The sequence below is a fragment of the Alexandromys fortis genome, unplaced genomic scaffold (assembly GCF_014885135.2).
Source record: "Alexandromys fortis isolate MF-2015 unplaced genomic scaffold, M_Fortis_MF-2015_v1.1 scaffold_254, whole genome shotgun sequence".
NCBI lineage: Eukaryota > Metazoa > Chordata > Mammalia > Rodentia > Cricetidae > Alexandromys > Alexandromys fortis.
The window spans coordinates 889,372-909,689 of NW_026068130.1; the positions used below are offsets into that span (position 1 = coordinate 889,372).

A 20,318-nucleotide genomic window follows, 5' to 3' on the forward strand; every position below is an offset into this window, starting at 1 on the left:
CTTTGTCTCTTCTCATTGTTGTGTTTACTGGTCTTCGGGTCAAGTGGGATTGGTATAGGTGGGTGTTGTGATCTAGACACAGAGGAAGCAAGATGCATGAGAAAAGGTATCAAGCCACTTGGCTAAACGTAGATAAGAATTATGGGTTAAGTTCTGAGAGGTAGTTAGTAATAAGCCTGAACAATGGACCAAATAGTTTATAATTAATTTAAGCCTCTATGTGTTTATTTGGGACTGAACAGCTGTAGGACTGGGAGAGACAGAAACTTCTGTCTACGTTTTACTCTTTGGGCTTTTTTTTTTTTGTGTGTGGGGGTCCACCATTCCATCTCCCAGATAAATCACACACAGAGGCTTATTCTTAGTTATGAGTGCCTGGCCTTAATTTGGCTTGTTTCTTGCCAGCTTTTCTTAACTTAAATTATCCTGACTGACTTTTGCCTCTGGGCTTTTCCCCTTTCTTACTTCTGTATATTTTACTTTCACTCTTACTCTGTGGCTGGCTGGGTGGCTTGGCCCTGTCCGCCTTCCCTTGTTCTCATTGCTTGCTTCTCTTCCTCATTTCTCCTTCTTTTTATACTCTCTGCCTGCCAACCCTGCCTATCTTTTCTCTTGCCTCACTATTGGCTGTTGTTCAGGACTCATGGCCTGGGGGCTCACTATGCTCAGGACAAGGTAGACGAGCCACCAGACCTCCAGCATGGTCCCTAACTTTTCATGTTTTCCAGGGTAGACCCTGAAACAGCAGAAAAGAAAACCTAGGTCTAGGTTCTCACCCGAAACCTGATTCATTCTGGTTAGGATCAATGCACTACAATTTTGCTTTTTTATTTTATTTTATTTTATTTTATTATTTTATTTGATGTAACACCTGTGTTACTCTCTATGGTACAGTTTGCACTCCTGTACCATTTGTGAGCTGGGCAAGGGCCTGGCGAGTAAAGGAACACACAAGACATGCTGAATGCCATTTATTCAAGCTTAGAAAAAAACCTTATATACCTAACTGCTGCACAGTGGAAATCCTCCCAGGCAGGTAGGAAATTACCAGGTCCAAGACAGAGTAAGGCCACCAGCAGGGGCAAAAGGAGCACAGGAACAAACAGGATGGATGTTTTGCCAGAAACTGCAAACTATCCTCAATATGAGCCCCGGGAGGAGGGGTAGAGTAGACCTGTGGGCCCTACAATTTGAGACAGGGTTTCTTTGTGTAGTCTTCATTGTCCTGGAACTCTTTCTGTAGACTAGATTGGCCTCAAACTCACAGGGATCCACCTGCCTTTACCATCCAAGTGTTAGGATTACAGTTATACCACCACCCTGCTTGGCTCTATTCAAAATCTCCATTGGAAAATCACATGCCTTCCAAATGTTAGAAGTAGACAGTATGTAATGTAAGGATTTGGTTGTATGTTGGGGGAGGGGCTGAGAAGGTAGATGGTTCCCTGAGTGGACAGTGACAACAGGAAAGCTATACCTCTAGGTTGGAGGGACAGAAGACTAGTGTGGAACCATGGCTATTGTCTTAGTTGCTTTTCCTGCTACTGTGTGAAAGAGAAACTAACGAAAGCAACTTGAGAAAGAAAGGATTTATTTTAGCTTACAGTTCAAGGGTACATCTAAGGCAGCAGGAACGTGAGGCTGCTGGTCACATTGTCTCACAATCAGGAAGCAGAGAGTGATGACTGCCCTCTGCTGCTGCTCAGCTCCCTTTCTCCACCTACACAGGCCAAGGGAATGGTGCCATCCACAGTAGGTGGATCTTCCCACCTTAATCAGTACAGTCAAGAAAACTCCCCTATTGGCAGCATACCCAGAGGCTTGTCATGAAGGTGGTTCTAGATTCTGTCATGGTGACCCTAATCATCACAGCTACTCCCAAACATGGACTATACATTCGCTGAGACTAAGAGGTGCTGGAGAAACATGACAGCTCTTTCCCTTCCAAACTTGGAGCTGAGAAGGGTGCAGCCTGTGGATACTAGCAGGCTGTAGTTTGGCACAATGCCTGCTCGGGATGAGTCTGGGTCCAGTCCTCTTATTGGTTTGTGCCTTGGTCCTTTCATTATGCATTGTTCCGGACCCTGAGTCCTCCAAGCCTGCTGCTGCTGTTCCCCAGTGTTCTGAATTCTTTGAACAGGGTGGGACTGAGGGATAGTTAGGGAGAGCACCATGGATGAGGGATGTTCCTAGCACGTGTATGTGAGTGGAGCTTGGATCTGAAACATCACAGCTCAAGATTCTGTGTACATAGATAGTATTGCTGTAGTACTGAAATGGGGCTTCCCTATCTTTCAGAGTCTCAAGATTCAAAGGTCTGTTGGGAGAGCCAGAGATGGTACCACCTTCCCTCTGAGTCTGAAGCTGAAATCCAACCCCAGTGGAGAGGCCGTAGCTGACAGTGAGGCTACATCTGAACCAGGTTACCAGGCATCTGTGTGGGTGTTCTGCACCATCAGTGGCCTCATCACCCTCCTGCCTGATGGCACAATTTATGGTGTCAACCACAGCTTTGCACTAATGTTGTTTGGTTATGGGAAGACCGAGCTCCTGGGCAAGGTAGGCTCACCTAGTTTCCCAGTTCCTTGGTACTGTGAGGAAACTGTTCTGCATGGGCTATAGAGCTTACAGGCTATCCTCATCCTATTTACAACCATCTATCTCATATTCCTGGGCCCCACATCAGTGGCCTCTCTTGAACTGTCCTGAATTGTTCCAGAGAAGGAAGTGGGTCTTCTGCCTGGGATCTCTGTCTCCACCCAGCTGGCTCTGGTCTGGCCCATTGTACCATGTTTTGGTTACACTGTGGATACTGCTGGTTCACCCATCCTTAGCATAGTTGGTGGTGGGCACTGGAGAAGGAGGGGTTCTATAACCTTCCTTTCTGAAGTTGGTATTGGACTTGGGTAGACGTTTTACTCACCAGGAGACAGGCCATTAGCTTTAACTTCTCCCTTATTCTCACCCAGACTTGTAGGGTGCAGTCTCATCGTGGCTCTGTGTAAGCCTCCAGGACAATGTTTAATGCATTCCAAGTCATGAATCAGCCTATTAAGCTAGGCTTACTAGGGAAAGGCCATTTTGTTCCACGTGATGCCAACTGGGGCGGCTCACTAGGTGACTGTGGAATCCTGAAGCCTTGAGAGCTTACATTCTTGGCTCGGATGCTGTTTGGAACATACATGGGAGCATCCTGCCTCTTAAGTCTCACCTCAGCTGCAGAAGTCATGCCTCACCGCTCCCACAACCTCTTATTTAGGAGGTGGATCCCAGTGGTGTTCTGAGCCCATTGGGGGGGGTACATGCCTCCCAAATGCCAGAGGAGTATCATGGAGCAGCCTTGGAAAGCCACCCAGTCCTGCCAGGTGATGTAGGATATATAGGAGAGAATCCTACATATCTGTCCCCTGATTTTGACACCTGTTGAGTGCCCACCAGGTTCACCTGGTTTCTGGGTGCAGGTACTTAACGGCCCTTTAGTAAGTACCTTGATCACTTGGGGACTGCCTCCATGGCAGGGGCCTCTGTCTTTTCTTGTCATTTCTATGGGGTGCTACTAGACTGTGACTCTAAAATGAGGTTATTCTGCTTTTCAATAAAACCATAAAGAGTAACTAACCTAAAGTTTAGTTGAGTTGAGTTTTTTTGATTAAAATGCAGCTAGCAGAATCCCTGGTTGACAGTGTTCTGGAGGAGTCTTACAGGTGTTGAGACCTCTTAGAGTCTTACAGGTATACAGATTTGACTCTCATTGAGGTTAGAGTTGCTTGGATTCTTGTGGCCACAGGCGCTTTCCAGGATGGAGGCTGCACACACATTCAGAAGCAGCATCTGTGTGAGCAGCTCTTACTATGTAATATGGTCCCTGATGGGTTCACATCGGTGTTCTTGGACCAAGAGCTGTAAGATGTTAGCTTGGCAAATACAGGGTCTCTGTTCTCAGTAAATGTGAAGCCACAGGCCAGATTTCTGCTTAGAAGACATGTAGGTGTTGGTATACCTCTCCTTAGAATGTATTGTTTGCCTTTTTATTAAGCAAAATGAAAAAAACTGTGCATTATGTGTCAAGTGTCAGGGTGTATAGATTAGCCAAAAACATGTGACCCAAGATCTTTCCCACTCTGAGTGCCTGAACTGTTCACATTGCCAGTGTTTTCATCCTAGAAGGATGTGTTCAGTGGGTCAGAATGGGTCTTCCTAGATTCTGAAATATCACTGCTTTGCTCTCTAGAACATCACTTTCTTGATTCCTGGTTTCTACCACTACATGGACCCTGCATATGACAGTTCTGTACAGCTGCCAGACCTTGTCAACTGCCTGGACATTGGCAGTAAGACTGGGCCTGGAGAGATGAGCTCTGATGCCCAGCAGGACTGGGAACTAGCCAGTGGAGCACACGGTAAGGCACAGCCTCCTCCACACCGTGTTTCTGTGGCTGCCCAGCCCCTTATAGGCTGGTGGCTCTGTGACAGAGAGGAGGGCAGAAGTCATTGGTGACCTCTCCAGAAGCTCAACAGTGGGCAGAGTAGTGGGAGGCTCTGTCTTGTATGGCCTCTTGTTTTTCTTTCCTGGAGATGGGACAGTTGTGGGTAGGTTTTACAAGTATGTTGGCATCTAGAAGGGAATTAGGAGGTCCTCCAAGACTGAACCACTTGTGCCTATGTCTGAGACAGAAATAGCTGGCCAAAGTCTTGTCCATTTAAAGAGAATTTATAACCAAGCCAGGTGTAATGGCACATACTTGTAATCCCAAATTATAGGGTTGCAGTTATTTGAGGCCATCTTAGAATATATAGAAAGACCCTATCTGGAAACAAAAAGCTGCCTTCCAGGAATCCCCATCCCCCAAATAAAATTTGTATAGTTTCATGTACTATAAGATTGAATTGTTTGATGAATAAAGCTGTTTTGACCAAAAAAAAAAGCTTGAATTGTTATAGCATATCATATTTATTTATGAATTATGCTGTATACCTATTGACTTCAATATGTTTATCCCAATAGTTTAAGGTCTTCAATGACTGGTTTGTAGAGATAATGTAAGCAGTCAGCTTGCTATTCCCTTTGTCTCAGAATATTGGGAGGGTGTGGGACTTGCAAAGCCAGTGTTTGATCTCTTGGGGGGGTTCTGGGCTGTGCTGGGGCCTGTGAATCTGGTGCCCTGGAGTAGGAAGGATCTCTGATCTTCTAGGGAGGGGAGAGAGGTGATGAAACAGGAACAATGTGAGGAATCAGTGCTAGCAGAAAGCAAAGCTCTTGGTGTGCTTCTGTTGTACATTCTAAGTGTAGGCTGAGTATTTGAGGTTTTGATAAGGTACAGAAGTGCTTTAACAGAGTGTTTGGAATAGAAAACTCTTGATTTTGCTGTTAGATCCAAGGGTAGACGTGACGTTGGCCCATGACCACGTGCTATCACAAGATGAGCCCTTGAAGATGATGGGAGGCCAAGTCTCCCTTAGGACTCAGACACGGTTGGAAACTGAATGCCAGATGCTGTCTCAAGCCTCCCTGGGGTAAGTGCTTTGGTGGGAGGTTGCAAGTTTACCAGACACCTGGTTAGGGAATATCCAAGTTATGGATAATAATGACAGCGATGACTAATTTGTACTGGTCACTGCTCTGTCTGTATACACTAGTGCCTTTTCCTGTTGCTTGACTGAGTCCTTACAACCCCTGTGAGAGAGTACCCATGATGTTATTCTCCTCTTATGGGCAAGGAAGCAGCCTATTCAGAAGTCAAGAAAATGTTAAAAGATAGAAATTTAGAACTTTGAAACCATTCTCTTTATATATTTTAAAATAATGTTATTAATTTTGAATAAAGAGAATTTATATTGGAAAACTTTGTAGAAATAAAAATTTGTCTGTCACCATAGCATTTTAATGTGTCTAATGATGTTCTAAGAGCGTGATAAGTGTCCGTCACATGTACACCTGCAGAGGTTCAGTCACTTATTCATTCATCTGTTTGTGTACTCATTTACTCTTAACTCAACAAACTTGTAGAAGACTTAAGGTCTCATCCCCAGAGGTTACAGTGTACTCAGGAAGGTAAGCTTCCCTTGTCAGATGTCTAAAAGTCAGGACTTGTTAGGGAAGGGAGCGAGTGAAGTGTGTGTTCTGAGGAACTGATGCCGAAGCTGAGTTAGTTGTTACATGGTAAGCCAGGTGCTCAAACAAAACAAAACAAGACAAAAAGCCCCAGTTGAAATACTTGGTCAGTAATTGGGGTTCTTGGCTCTCTAGAAGCCAGCCCTTGGTGCTCCCTGGCAAGAGGACCTGAGGTTCCTGGGGCAGCTCTGGACATAATTCCCAGTAGCCTTATGTGAACCTCTGCTGGTAGGATAAGAGGAGGGGCTCGTAGCTCCAAAGGGTCACTTGAAAACCTCTCTCTGTACCTTTCCATTTAGTGACAGGTGATACTTGATTGCCAGGGCAGCTTGCAGGTTTGTCATTCTAAAAATTAGGGATTCTAAGTCTCCAGCCCCCAAACTTGATGCTAGCACAGTGTTAATTAGTCAAATCATCGCCGAACTGATGAGATGCCAATGGTAGCTAGCCTTCCACTGTCCCTTGCAATGCAGGATTTAGAGGCCATGCTGTAGGGACAAGATCATGCCCCAATCTACCAGTTTTTCTAGCAAGTGTGACTTGTGACCTTCCTAAAATGTCAGAGTCTATCTGTCAGGGTTTGCGATAGAAAGGGAACAGGTGTGACAGTAGAGAGGAAAACAAATACTGGGACCCACCAGCATTTGGAGACCCTAACAGGGTGAATACCACACCCAGGGGCTGTCCAGACTTCTTGGCAAGGTCTTAATGAGGCACTTCTGGTGTGCACCCCCTGTGCCTTCATCCTCAGAATGACCCTGTAATCTGTTCCTAGAGAGTGCTAGGCTCACCAGGGAGGGGAGAGGTGGATAGATATAATCCTTTCTTGCTTGGTCTCTGCAGACCTTCTTTTTATCTCTGCTTCTTTCCTTTGCTTTTAGAACTCCACCCACAAAATCCACTGTGACACTTCTCTAAGCTCCCCCACCTTTTTTTTTTTTTTTTTTTTAAAGATTTATTTATTTATTAAGCATACAATGTACTGCTGGCAGGCACCAGGTCTCATTACATTACAGATGGTTGTGAGCCACCATGTGGTTGCTGGGAATTGAACTCAGGACCTCTGGAAGAGCAGCCAGTGCTCTTACCCTCTGAGCCATCTCTCCAGCCCCTGTTTTTTGTTTTTTTGAGGCAGGGTTTCTCTGTAACTTGCGAGCCTGTCCTGGAACTCACAGAACTCAAAGAGATACACCTGCCTCTGCCTCCTGAGTACTGGGATTAAAGGTGTGCGCCCCCATCTTTATGAACTTCTGTCATACAATTTGTGAGGACCCCCCCAAATCAAGACCATATAGTATATCTTGATTACCAGGTATTTGACCTTAGTCATGGTTGATGTGAACAGACACTATGAAGAGTGGGCTGGTGGAGGTAGATCATCCTGCCTGGACTGCGTGCTTAGCAATTTTCTCACTACTTGTGCAGCTTCTTCACACGACGTGTGCTCACCCTCGCCCTGCTGAGTAAAGGTCCTTCAACTTGTTCCGTACCTCAGCTCTTGAATGCATTACTTTGTCAGCCTTCTCTGAGCTGCCTCCCAGTCTCTGTGCAGCTAGGTGTTAGATGGTGTTGAGACCCAGCCGTAGCCTGCCGTCATGGGGTTTATTAAACACTCTGAAATCCATTTCAGTAGCTTTCTTTGATTCATTCTTGGTAAATGTAGATTTATATGAATAATGTTTAAGAGTAGATATTTTAATTTTTAGCCTTGTTATAAAATTGAGAGACTTTCTGCTATAAATTTATCATGCTAAATGCATTGTATTTGTCTCCCATAAAGGGAAAGTCAGTGTGATCTCTCATTACCAGTAGTGACTGTCATCTAAATTCCTGTCTCCAGGGTGGACAGCAACCCAGTTTGTGGTGAGCATTCATTGCCCACAGACCATCAAAACATTCCAAAGAGAAACCTGCTGCCTCATGATGCACAATTGCTGTCTACGAACCAGCCAGACACTCTAGAAGTATCCCCACCAGTCCTTAATGAACATTTATTGTCTGAGATTCAGAAAAATACCTCAGAAGAAAGCCCACTAACCCACAGGAAATGCCTATTGCCTAAGGCCCAGCAAGACACCACAAAAGGAAGCCCGCCAATCCATGATGAGCAGTTACTGCCTACAGACCAGCATATCGATGTCTTGGGGAAGGAGAATCCTTCCACAGCAGAGAACTACAGACAAGGTCTTTTAGAAGAAAGCAGGTCCAAACCAAAGGATGCAAAACTGCTTGCTTCCTGTGAAGTTTCTGAGCCACTAGTCCCAGCTAAGAACAGGAGCAGCAGCATGGACGTGTGTAGTCTACATCAGGAAGCTCAGCTGGAACTGATGGGCGTTAGCAGTCCCAGTAGTCCAAAGCTCTGGGCTGATGCCACCATGCCTGAGCCCCACACTACAGGGCAGCTAGCAGGAGGGGGCTTCCTGACACACTGCCCACAGTATAGGAGTGAGTGGATCTTACAGCAGCGAGGCCAGGACTTGGCTCCTAGCCCCTCTGGAATGGCATGTGTTTTGCTTGGGACACCCACTCTGGATGAACCATGGCCAGGAGTGAGAAATGACCGAGAAGAGCTGCAGACTTGCTTGATTAAGGAACGGTTGTCCAAGTCGAGCTTTGGGGGAGCTCTGGGCATCTCCTGTGTGGAGCTTGTCCCTGCAGAACATCCTCCTTTCACTGCCCCCGTGTCCTTCTGTGATCTGGGAGGCCGAGACCTGCATGCTAGCCGCTCAGGCAGCTCCTCAGCCTGCTATGCCTTGGCCACCGACCTCCCTGGTGTCCTGGAGGCAGTGGAAGCCCGGGAGACTAATGTGAATTCTTATTCCTGGAACCTCAGGGAGCTCTTTCTCAATGATCAGACAGACAGAACTCCATCACATTGTTCCTGTACCACGTCTGAACTCAGCGAGACACCTTCTCCTTCAGTGGTGGGCTCAGATTTAGATGTGGGTGCTTTGCACAGGCAGAGTTCAGATATTCTAGATGACCGAGAGATGTTGCTCCTCACTGGCACCTATTTTGACCTTGGTGAAGGCCGACAGTTCCAGGAGATGGACACAGGACATAATCGAACACAACTGTCTGACATCTCTTTGGTATCCTCTGAACACTTTGAAACCAGTGACATAGAAAGCCCAGGCTGTGGCCCTTCTGTACCAGATCATCCCAGTACTGATGGTATGTGCCTATCAGCAGAGAAGCCCAAGCTGAGTGTCCAGATCACTTCCACTCCTGTGGCACCTGGGGCCCCCACCCTACAGTCGGATATCCAGGAGGGCGTCTACTCTGGAAGCTGCTACCACCGAGATGGCTTACGACTGAGTATGTTCTGGGGAAGAGGCTTTTTCAACCATAGCAATGTAAAATGAGGTCATTGGAGGGATTGGCAGAGCGCTGTACTCCCTTACCTCCCTGCCTTTCAGGTATACAGTTTGAAGTGAAGCGAGTGGAGCTCCAGGGCTCCGCAACCCTTTTCTGCTGCTGGCTAGTGAAGGACCTCTTACATAGCCACCGGGACTCAACCACCCGAACCCGCCTGTTCCTTGCCAGCCTGCCTAGTTCTACCCACTCCATGCCTGAGCTCTCTGGATCCGGCTTTGGAGAGGTTGGTATCTGTGGTCAGCTCACTCCTCTGTGCACTTTCTTCTGTGCTGCAGGTGTCCCAGGTGGCTTTGCTGCCCTTTTGGCTGGACTGGGTGGAGGGTCTGTCTATCTTTTTAACATTGTCTTCTAGTACCTGTGTAAGAGTAAAGCAAATGCAGGACTTTGAATGAATATATGCCTTGTACAGTGGAATGTAGGTGCATTTAGACAAATCAGTTTGGGTTGGTGAGTGGATGCTGTCACAGGGCTCCATAGGTTTTCAGACTAGGCCCCTGTGAGCACAGGAGATAAGAACAGCATGGATGTCAGTGCTGTTGATGGAGATGAGGTGGCTTGTGATCTCCCAGACCTTTCTTTGTCTCTACAGATGCTCAGAGCCAAACCTTGGTTTGAGGAATCCCCAACACCCGCAGAGCTGGAGGGGCTGGCGGCCTGTGAGGGCGAATACTCCCATAAGTATAACACCATCAGCCCACTTGGAAGTGGGGCCTTTGGCTTTGTGTGGACTGCAGTGGAGAAGGAGCACAACAAAGAGGTGCTTGGGTTCATAGGGGGATGGCCCTACTGGAGGGTCCTGATCTATAGCTCTGAGACTTGTAATGGAGGAGGAGGGACCAGGATATGGGTGCTTTCTGGATATAGGTGGAAGCTTCTACAATACACATTCATTCCAGAATAGCCCTGTTGAGTTTTGCATTCAGACCTTGCTTTCTTGCAGGCTCTTGGACCCTGGCCAGGCCTTTTCTGTGTTGTTACTTCCTCTCTTCTGAACTCTCTTATACTATTTTTCTGCTGTTCACATGGCATGCTGTTGCCTCATGAGCATACAAACTTGCTTTTAAAACCAAACTCAGGACCTCCTCTATTCAACTGGAAAAAGAAGCAAGTTAGCTAATAAACACAGTTAGGGTCTACCCAAAATTTCTTATGATAGCTCTCAGCTGGGTTTGTACTTCATGCCTCTTGGGTGCCAGACATTCTTTTAGGTATACTGATTCCTCCAGCTGGCCTCCCTCTCCAGTATTGAGGGTCATTCCTATGCATTCCTTTTGAACCCAAGCCTTAGAACTCACTGTCCTTTGCTCCCAAATCCCACTGGTATTTGTGATTTTAGTTCCAACCCTCCTACTCAGAAGCAGCCTCCACTCCTTGCTATGATACTGTCACAAGGCATGGTCCACTAACAGATCCTGGAGTATTGCCACAGAGTTCTTTCGTATCACTTGTTGCTGGAATGTACCAAAGAGCTGTGTCTGAGTTGCTGTTTCATAGTCTTTCTGGGTCTAGTAATTTTCAGAGGATATTTTAAAATTTTCTTCTCCATAGCATGGCAGTTTTGTCTTTCCTTTCTTTGGTTCACTTTTCATCCTTTCTCCTTCCTATCACATTGGCTAGGGCCCTGGAGCAGTGTTACTTAACAGTTACGTCACTGTGGTGGGTACCTTTCTTTTCCCAATGAGCACATATTATTTGAAGATATTACATCTTATTATTAGTCCAGCTGGGTTGGTAATTTTTTGACATCTTTTTTTTATTAGAGAGAGAGAGAGAGAGAGAGAGAGAGAGAGAGAGAGAATATGTGTACATGCACAAGGTCAGTGAAAACTTACAAGAGTTGGTTCTCTTCTTTCACCATATGGGTACTGGGGATCAAATTCACGTGGTCCTTTACCCACTGAGCCATCTCACTGGTCCCTGAATTTTATATATTTACTTTTTAAAGAATGAGTTTGAGGGGCTAGAGAGATGGCTCAGTGGTTAAGAGCATTGGCTGCTCTTCCAGAGGACCTGAGTTTAATTCCTAGCACCCACATGGTAGCTCACAACTGTCTATAACTCCAGTTCCAGAGGATCCAGTGCCCCACATGGATATATATGCAGGCAGAACAACAAACATTAAAAGATTTTTTAAAAAATCATGTTGGACGGTGGTGCACACCTTCAATCCTAGCAGTTGGGAGGCAGAGGCTGGTGAACCTCTGTGCGTTCAAGGCCAGCCTGGTCTACAAGAGCTAGTTCCAGGACAGGTAGGGTTGTTACACAGAGAAACCCTGTCTCAAAAACAAAAAGAAATAAATAAAAAATCCTTACAAAATTGGGTGGACAACTGTTGAGTGATGTCTTTCCAGTGCTTATTGACATGGTTGTACTCCTGTTTCCTGCAACATAATGATAACATTAATGGATTCTCTTGTGCTCCTGGATTCCATCTTAGCTGTGTATATTTTTCAATACATTGCTGACTTTGATTAACTGTTGTATTATTTATTTTTATTTAAAAACTCTTGATTATAGACCAGGCATGGTGGCACATGCCTTTAATCCCAGCACTTAGGAGGCAGATGTAGGTGGATTTCTGTGAGTTTGAGGCCTGCCTGCTCTACATAGGAAGACCTGTCTTAAAATTTTTAAAATTATTATTGTATGTATATTTATAAGTGCATGCTACACAGTGGATGTGGAGGCAAGAGGACGGAGTTGATTTTCTGCTTCTGCTGTCTGGGTTCTAGGGATTGAACTCAGGTTATATCAGTCTTGGCAAGAAGCGCCTTTACTTGCTGAGCCATCTTGGCAGCCCTAAAATTGATGATCCCCTATTCACTTGGTATCCTGAAGATTTGCTGGACTCCTTGCATAAACTTTTTGTGAGATAGGTTCATTTTATTACATTTTTGCACATGTATATGTGGTGTACATGCCTGTATGTATCATGCATGCTCATGTGTATGCATACAGTGTGGAGGTCCAGGTTTTACGTTGTGACTCTCAATCACTCTCCACCTTACTGAGGCAGGGCCACTCAGTTGAACCCAGAGCTTGCCAATGTAGCTAGTTTAGCTAGTCAGTTTGTGCTCGGATTTCTTGTCTTGGCCACCATGGTCATGAGGTTCTAAACTTTAGTCCTCACACTTGTGTATCAGACCCTTTACCCGCTGTGCCATATCCCCGGCCTCAGTTTCTCTATTGAATGTGAATACCAGACCATTCCTTTTTTGTTTTTTATTTTAAACTTGTAATGCTTGTCTTTATTTTGTTCCTTATATTTTGAAAGTGAAAAGAAATAGTATTGAGTCAGTTCCTTTCTTATGTTTTTAAATATCTGTTCTATGTATTTACAAGCCTTAAGATTGCTCTAACGATTTCAATGGTATTCAGGGTATTTCCAGGGTAGCACTTTTTTTGAACAATTCTTGGATTTCTCTAGTCCACAGTACTTCCTTCTCTTCCAAGGTTATGTATGTTTTGATTACTAGTGTGATTTTTAACTTTTCGAACTTATTTCTGACCTAGGTACCAAAGAATAGTCTTAAGAAATAGTGCTGGTAGCTGTTAGTCCAGACTTGAAGATTTATTTTAATAAAAGTCTTTATTTTTTGTTTTTAATCAATCTCCTCTCTTATTTCGTGACACTCACTTCAGGCATGTGTGGTAGGTAGCCCTTGGAGATTGCCTGCCTTTTTCGTCATCTTTCTCTGTGCCGGTGGATGGGCAGCAGGCATGTCTATTTAGGATGTCTGAAGCAGACCACCTGCTGGCGTTGACCGCCCTTCCTGGGCACTGAGCCCTCCCTTCTCAATTCCTCAGTACCCTACTGGTTTGCTTCTGCCTCATCTTTCTGAGTTCTCTCACATCTCCCTCCTTCCCTGTCATCTTTAGAGTCTGTCTGCTTCACCCAAACTAGATCTCTTCTCACTTGATCAGTGGAGGATAGTTGTGTAGCGTGGAGACTTCAGACTGCTGCTGCTCCTCCTGCACCCTTGCTGGCTCTTGTTCCAGCTTTCCTCCCTTGTGCCTGCCCACCTCGTGCCTCATCATTTCTTTTTTTCTGGGCACTCATCATTCCGTAGTACGTGATACAATTTACTGTCTACTTCTCAGTAGAGGATCAGCTCCTTGGAACATGACAGTGTCTCTCACTGATACACAGAAAGGCCCTGCTGGAATTTTTACCCAGGGCTGCTTTACCTGTGCACCTAGCATTCCACATAGTAGCCCATCTGCTGAGTGGCAAGCGTGTCTTGTAGTAAATGACATGCAGTATTTTTCTTTACAGTGGAACTTAGTCCCATAACACCTGGTAACTGAATGCCGCCTGCTGTTGCCCGGTGGTGTTTCTTGTGTTCACTATAGCCATCAGGCTTGAGGAACTCCCTGGTTAATCTCAACATCAGGACTGACACTTGTCTACCAGTGACAGTTTTCTTTATTTTCTCTACTTTTTAGATTTATTTCATTCTCTTGGGTGTGATATAGAGTATTGTGGGAACACTTGCTGTTAAGACTTCTTTTCTCCAGCAGTGGCCATTGCTCTTCAGGCCCTCCAGGGATCCCCATCTGTCCCATCTTGCCCATAATAGGCAGGTAGAAATTACCAGCATTTCTGTTTGGCTGCTGCCTCCTCCCTGTCTCCTGTTGCAGGGACTTCCTACAGGGACTTGTTCTTTCATGACTGTGGTCTTGGGGGAGGGAGAAAAGTGTAAGCAGGTAGTGGGCACCAGGTTTAACAGATGATAGAGATATGCTCTCCTTCTCCCGTATAGGTGGTGGTGAAGTTTATTAAGAAGGAGAAGGTTTTGGAGGATTGTTGGATTGATGATCCCAAACTTGGAAAAGTTACTTTGGAGATTGCAATTCTGTCCAAGGTGGAACATGCCAACATAATCAAGGTAGGTGGTGGTTTTCTGTGTGCTGACACCCTCATGTTGCTTCTCTAACATTAATTTGTTGATTGGAGGTATTTCCAAACAAAACTAGACCCGGTCTTGTCTCTTTCAGGTTCTGGATATATTTGAAAACCAAGGGTTCTTCCAGCTAGTGATGGAAAAACATGGCTCTGGCCTGGACCTCTTTGCTTTCATTGACCGCCATCCCTGCTTGGATGAGCCCCTGGCGAGTTACATCTTTCGACAAGTGAGAGCGGGCCAGGGCTGTGCGGGTGGATGTGGGGTTGGGTAATTGAATCCTATGCCTGCAAGGGTCAGTGGCATGTAGTCAGTCTCCTCAGTGAGCCAGTGTTAGCCTTTCAGCCTTGGGGTTTATGAGGTAAGATGCATACTTTGAAGAGAGAGTTGTATGACTGAGGTAGAGAAAGTGAAGTTGGAAGGAATTATGGGGGAAGCGTATTTTAGTGATTAAAGTTTATTCAGATCTGCATATTGTTTTTGTGCCAGTCACAAACATTAAACAACAAAGAGATCCATGCTGGTTCTGAGCCCTGTGCCTTTGATCTGAATCTGTGTCCTTACCAATCATGAGACTTGTGTGTAGCCTTAACCACCTAATGTGTGCAGTTGAAAACACTGGTGACTGCATGAAAAGACTGTTGGGATTAAATCAGGGATCACGTAAAGAAGCATGAAGATTGCAATTTGAGCTACCCCGTGTTACAAAGTTTGTCTTGATCTGTTTTGTATTGAAATGTGTGTGGATCTTTGCTCACTTGCTGTTTCATAGGCATGGAAAAGTGACCAGCAAACCTGGAAGGCATCTGAGAACAAGAGGAAAGCAGGGCAAAGACAGTGACTCTTGTCTGAGTACCTAGAAGGCAGTGGTTCCTGCCTCGGTGCTCCCAGAAACGTGTGGATCATTTATCTTGTCCTTTAATTAGTTCCTGAAAGGGACTCCTAGTGAAAGGGATTCCTAGTGAAAGCTTCTTTAATTTACAGTTCTTGAGTGTAGTCAGCTCCTCAAAGCTATTTGGGTTTTGGAAAGTTTCTCGGACTCTGCGCTGTTTTGGCCACTGTAGTTGCCAAAAGACTGCCCCACCACTACTCTCACACTTCTTCTTTTTTTTAAGTTTGTTTGTTTTTATTTTTTCTGTGCATTGGTGTTTTGCCATGGGTGTTGGGTCTCCTGGACCTGGAATTACAGTCATGAGTTGTCATGTGTGTCATATGGGTGCTGGGAATTGAACCCAGGCCCTCTGGAAGAGCAGTCAGTGCTCTTAACCACTGAACCATCTCTCTAGCCCCTGCTCTTTTTTTTTTTTTTTTTTTGTTTCTGGTTTTTTGTTTATTTGTTTGTTTGTTTGTTTTGCTTTTCTCTGTAGCTTTGGAGCCTGTCCTGGAACTAGCTCTTGTAAACTAGGCTGGCCTTGAACTCACAGAGATCAGCCTGCCTCTGCCTCCAGAGTGCTGGGATTAAAGGTGTGTGTTACCATGGCCTGAGTAGCCCCACTCTTATACTACTTATTGTAAGATTATACATTGTTTTCCTTCCGTCCGTCTTTCCTTCCTTCCTTCCTTCCTTCCTTCCTTCCTTCCTTCCTTCCTTCCTTCCTATTATCTATCTGTTTATCATCCGTCCATCCATTAGCATTGCTACTTGGGGATCAGCACCGTGGGCAGCTATATGGATACAGCAGAGCTGGGACTCGTGGAAAGGAAGAATGAGCTCAGTACAATTTAGTTATAGTGGTTTTATAGTCTTGTTAAAAACAAGGCTTCTAGCCAGGTGGTGGTGGTGGGAGGCAGAGAGGTAGGTGGATCTCTGTGAGTTCGAGGCCAGCCTAGTATACAAGAGCTAGTTCCAGCCAGAGCTGTTAACACAGAGACCCTGTCTGTCTCAAAAAAAAAAAAAAAAAAGGTTTCTGACTAAATGTATAGTATATACCTATAATTTCAGTACTCCTGATGCTATAGCAAATTCAAGGCCACTCTGGTCTACATAGCAAGATTCTCCCCTGACCCAAGTCTCCTGATTGGATTCTACCATGTATATATCTATGTATGCATGCATGTATGTTAATGAATGTTCAAATACATGCGTGTAATCAAATCTATATGTGTAAATATACAGGCAAGTGTTTATAATGTGTACTTTATTTTTAATTGATTGAGCTTAGTTGACATGCCATTAACTATTTTTCTGATTCAAAGATTTTTCATTTGGAAGTATAAAATTGTCTCCAAAGATGAAAATGATTGATGTCCAAGAAATCACTAAATTGATTGCTCTAGTTTGGTATCCAAATTGTGGTGCAAATAGTCTTACTGAAGCCACAGGAAGCTTGCTCAGCAGACCTCCATTGTAAAGATACAGCATGCCTGGGCAGATGTGTGTTAGAATGCCTGCCTTCCAGAGGCAGAGTGCTTATATTACAACCTGCTTCCTGTGGAGCCACTTAGTCCACATAGGGGTAGATATGCTGACTGGGGAAGAACACACAGGATTATCTGCTCCTGCTTTGACTTTAAACTGCTGCGCAAGACACTTTCCTTTCCTGTGAGCTGTTGTATCCCCCATAGTGCATGGGTACTTTGCATGTGATACCGACCAACAGTAATCCCTCAATGGCCTACGTTTTTCTAAGTACCTACTTGGTGGCCTGTCTTTCTCCTGACATGGTTATAGGGCAAGTGCCTGCTGGGAGGCTCTTTAATAACATGAGGCATGAGTTACTTGCTGTTGCTTGCTGGCCTGTGCTAGTCACAGTGATGGACTCACAGAATAGCTGTGCCTCCTGTTTATGCAGAACCATATCTCCAGCACCCAGGACTATGCACTGGAGAATGCTGTTGTTTTAATTTTTTCTTCCCAGTATCTATTGTAAATGCCTTTTTGCTTGAATTGCTTTTAAAGTATTCTCCTGGCCTCTGATTCCAGCTGGTGTCTGCTGTAGGATACCTGCGCTCCAAAGGCATCATCCACAGAGACATCAAGGATGAGAACATCGTGATCGCCGAGGACTTCACAATTAAGTTGATAGATTTTGGCTCAGCTGCCTACTTAGAGAGAGGCAAACTATTTTATACTTTTTGTGGGACAATCGAGTACTGTGCACCTGAAGTTCTCATGGGAAATCCGTACGTATCACATGATCCTGGAGCTTACCCTCCTCTTGCGTTACGTCCATGAATGTTGTGATTTTAGGAAGAAGTGGTTTCAGTTTGGGGTGTTTTATTGAGCAATGAGGGTAATGTTCTGGAAAGTCAGTGTGCAATAGGCAGGAAGCTGGACGATGGACATAGGGGTCGATTCCACCATTTCAACTTTTGATTGTTTGGAGTTTGATGATACAGAAAGTTAGAAAAATACAAGATAAAGAGAAAGGTCTCAAAAGCTGGAATGCTCTGAGTGACTCCTATAACTTGCTGTACTTATTGAATATCAGGAATAATCATTACTTCAAGGTGTTATCTTTCTGTTTGTATAACAGTGGGTTTCTTTATGTAGCAGCCCTGCTGTCCTGGAACTCACTCTGTAGATCAGGCTGGCCTTGAATTCACAGAGATCCTCCTGCCTCTGCTTCCTGAGTCTGGGATTAAAGGTGTGTGCCACCACCATCCAGGTTATTTATTTTTATTCATTCATTCATTTATTTATTTACTTATTGGTTTTTCTGTAGCTTTGGAGCCTGGAACTAGACCTGGCTGGCCTGGCGCTCACAGAGATTCACCTGCCTCTACCTCCTGAGGGCTGGGATTAAAGGCGTGCAACACCACTGCCCAGCTTTATTTTTATTATGTATATGTGTGTTTTGCCTACAGGTGTGTCTGTGTAGCATGTTCAGTGACTGCAGAGGCCAGATAAGGGTTTTTGATTCTGTCCTGGTTAATGTTTTGTCAACTTGACACAAACTAGAGTCATTTGGGAACATTAATTGAGCAAGTGCTCCCACAAGATTGGCCTGTGGTCAGACAAGCATGCGGACCACTTTCTTGATTAATGATTGGATGGGCTGGATGGTGCTACTCTTGGCCAGTGGTCCTGGATACTATAACAAATCAGGCTGAGCAAGCCATGAGGAGCAAACCAGTAAGGAGCACTCCTCCATGGTCTCTTGTGAGGGTTTGAATGAGAATGGCTCTTCATAAGCTCGTGTTTGGATACTTGGGCTCCAGTTGGTGGAACTGTTTGGGAAGGATTAGGAGGTGTGGCCTTTTTAGAATTGCTGTGTCATTAGAGGCAGACTGAGGTTTCAAAAGACTAGCATCCTTCATATTTAGCTCTCTCTATCTCCTCCTTGCATCAGGACGATGTGAGCTCACAGCATGTTGGGTAGCTTTTGCTCTTCACCATTAGGTACTCTAGCCCTCTGAAACTATGAGCAATCAAAAGCTTTCTTTTATAAGTTGCCTTGGTTATGATATTTTATCATAGCAATAGAAAAGTAACTAAGACACCTCTGCTTCAATTCTTGCTTCCAGGTTCCTTTTTGAGTTGTTGTCCTGACTTCTCTCAGTGGTAGTTTGTGACCTGAGACTTAAGATGAAATAAACCCTTTCCTCCCCAAAGGGTTTGTGGTCATTGTGTTTTATCACAGCAGTAGAAACCCTTAACTAAGAAATTGGTGCCAGGTTGTAGTGTATTGTTGTGACAGACCTCATCATGTGTTTTTGGAAGGATTGTGGTGGATTGGACTTTGGACTGGAAAGACCTTTGAGTGTTCAGAGCTCAGTGAACTGTTCTGTGGGAGCTTGGAAGTTAAGAATGTTGAGAATAGTGCAGACGATGAAGGCCTAGCTTAGGAAGTTTCAAAGTAAAGTTTGAGAGTCCTTTAAATACTCTGTGGGGCTGTTTGATAATTTGAATAAGCATCTGGTTCTGGTCAGCTCGAGTTAAAGAATCAACAGTGATTAATTAAGAGACCAGCACCACCGAAGTGAAACACTGGCTTTGGTGGGACAGTCTGTTCAGACGGGGCTGAAGAATCAGCTGTGATTAACAAGAGACCAGCATCATTGAGGCTAAATCTTCTGGAAGATTCCTCAAGGTCAGTACACAGAAGCTGTGGTTCAGAGGGGACCTGTGCTGACTTCTGACCTTGGGCCAGCAGCCAAACGTGGCAATATGTAAGAGTCTCCCAAGTGGTATTGGTATTGAAGACACGAAGAAGTCATGGAGAACGGCTGAGGCTTGGCGCCTTAAGAGATCAGGAGAGGCCATTGGTGAAGGCCCAGCATTAGTTTTAGTTAAAGCCCTAGGAGTAATTTAGAGAGAAGGTTCTAGGAGAGAAATTGAGGCTTGGCACCATATGGCTGGGTTAGAGTCCCAGAAGAAAGCCCAGGTAGCTATTATTAAAGGTGAGGTCTATGTAGAGTGGAGACCCCAACATTTTAGAGATGCTAGCACCATAGGACGGTCATCAAGGATAGCAGTAGGAGTGGAGTGGAGGTGAAGCAAGCTGGGTGTGCCGTGGGTGCCAGCGCTGGAGAGTGGAACTGTACAAGCTCTCGGGAGCCCAGAAGACTGTGAGTCCCAGACGTTGAACACGGAGTTAGTTATACTGTTGGAGTTATGATTTTCTTTTGGTTTTATTGAGACTACTCTGGTTCTTTCAGTGTAAGAAAGTTATATAACTTATTTTTTGTTTTACAGGAGCTCATGGCTAAGAGCCATTGTGATTTTAGAGAGATTTGCATATTTTAGGGAGACTTTGAATGCTTTGAAGAGACTCAACTTTTAAGGACTGTGAGACTTAAAAGCTGGAATGTCTTATATTGTGATATTGGTATTAATATGAGAACTTGGGATAAATAAAAAAATGTTATGGTTTAATAGTAATGTTTGGTGTTTTAGGTTAACAAATAGTCAGTTGTCCTGGCTAGTTTTTTTGTCAACTGACACTAGAGTCATTTGGAAGAAGAGAACTTCAATTGAGAAA

General features: G+C 44.8%; 1 protein-coding gene across 6 annotated transcripts in view; it reads left to right on the forward strand.

Annotated features, from left to right (window-relative positions):
- The window catches only part of Pask (PAS domain containing serine/threonine kinase), a 41,981-nt gene that overhangs the window by 16,297 nt on the left and 5,366 nt on the right, over positions 1-20,318 (forward strand). For all 6 annotated transcript variants that reach the window (XM_050125983.1, XM_050125988.1, XM_050125986.1 and 3 more), the window contains 9 exons: positions 2,299-2,559; positions 4,232-4,400; positions 5,373-5,514; positions 7,953-9,430; positions 9,532-9,713; positions 10,080-10,247; positions 14,254-14,379; positions 14,489-14,623; positions 17,318-17,517. In XM_050125983.1, coding sequence (XP_049981940.1) covers positions 2,299-2,559; positions 4,232-4,400; positions 5,373-5,514; positions 7,953-9,430; positions 9,532-9,713; positions 10,080-10,247; positions 14,254-14,379; positions 14,489-14,623; positions 17,318-17,517 — 2,861 coding nt within the window. The remainder of the gene's footprint in view (positions 1-2,298; positions 2,560-4,231; positions 4,401-5,372; positions 5,515-7,952; positions 9,431-9,531; positions 9,714-10,079; positions 10,248-14,253; positions 14,380-14,488; positions 14,624-17,317; positions 17,518-20,318) is intronic.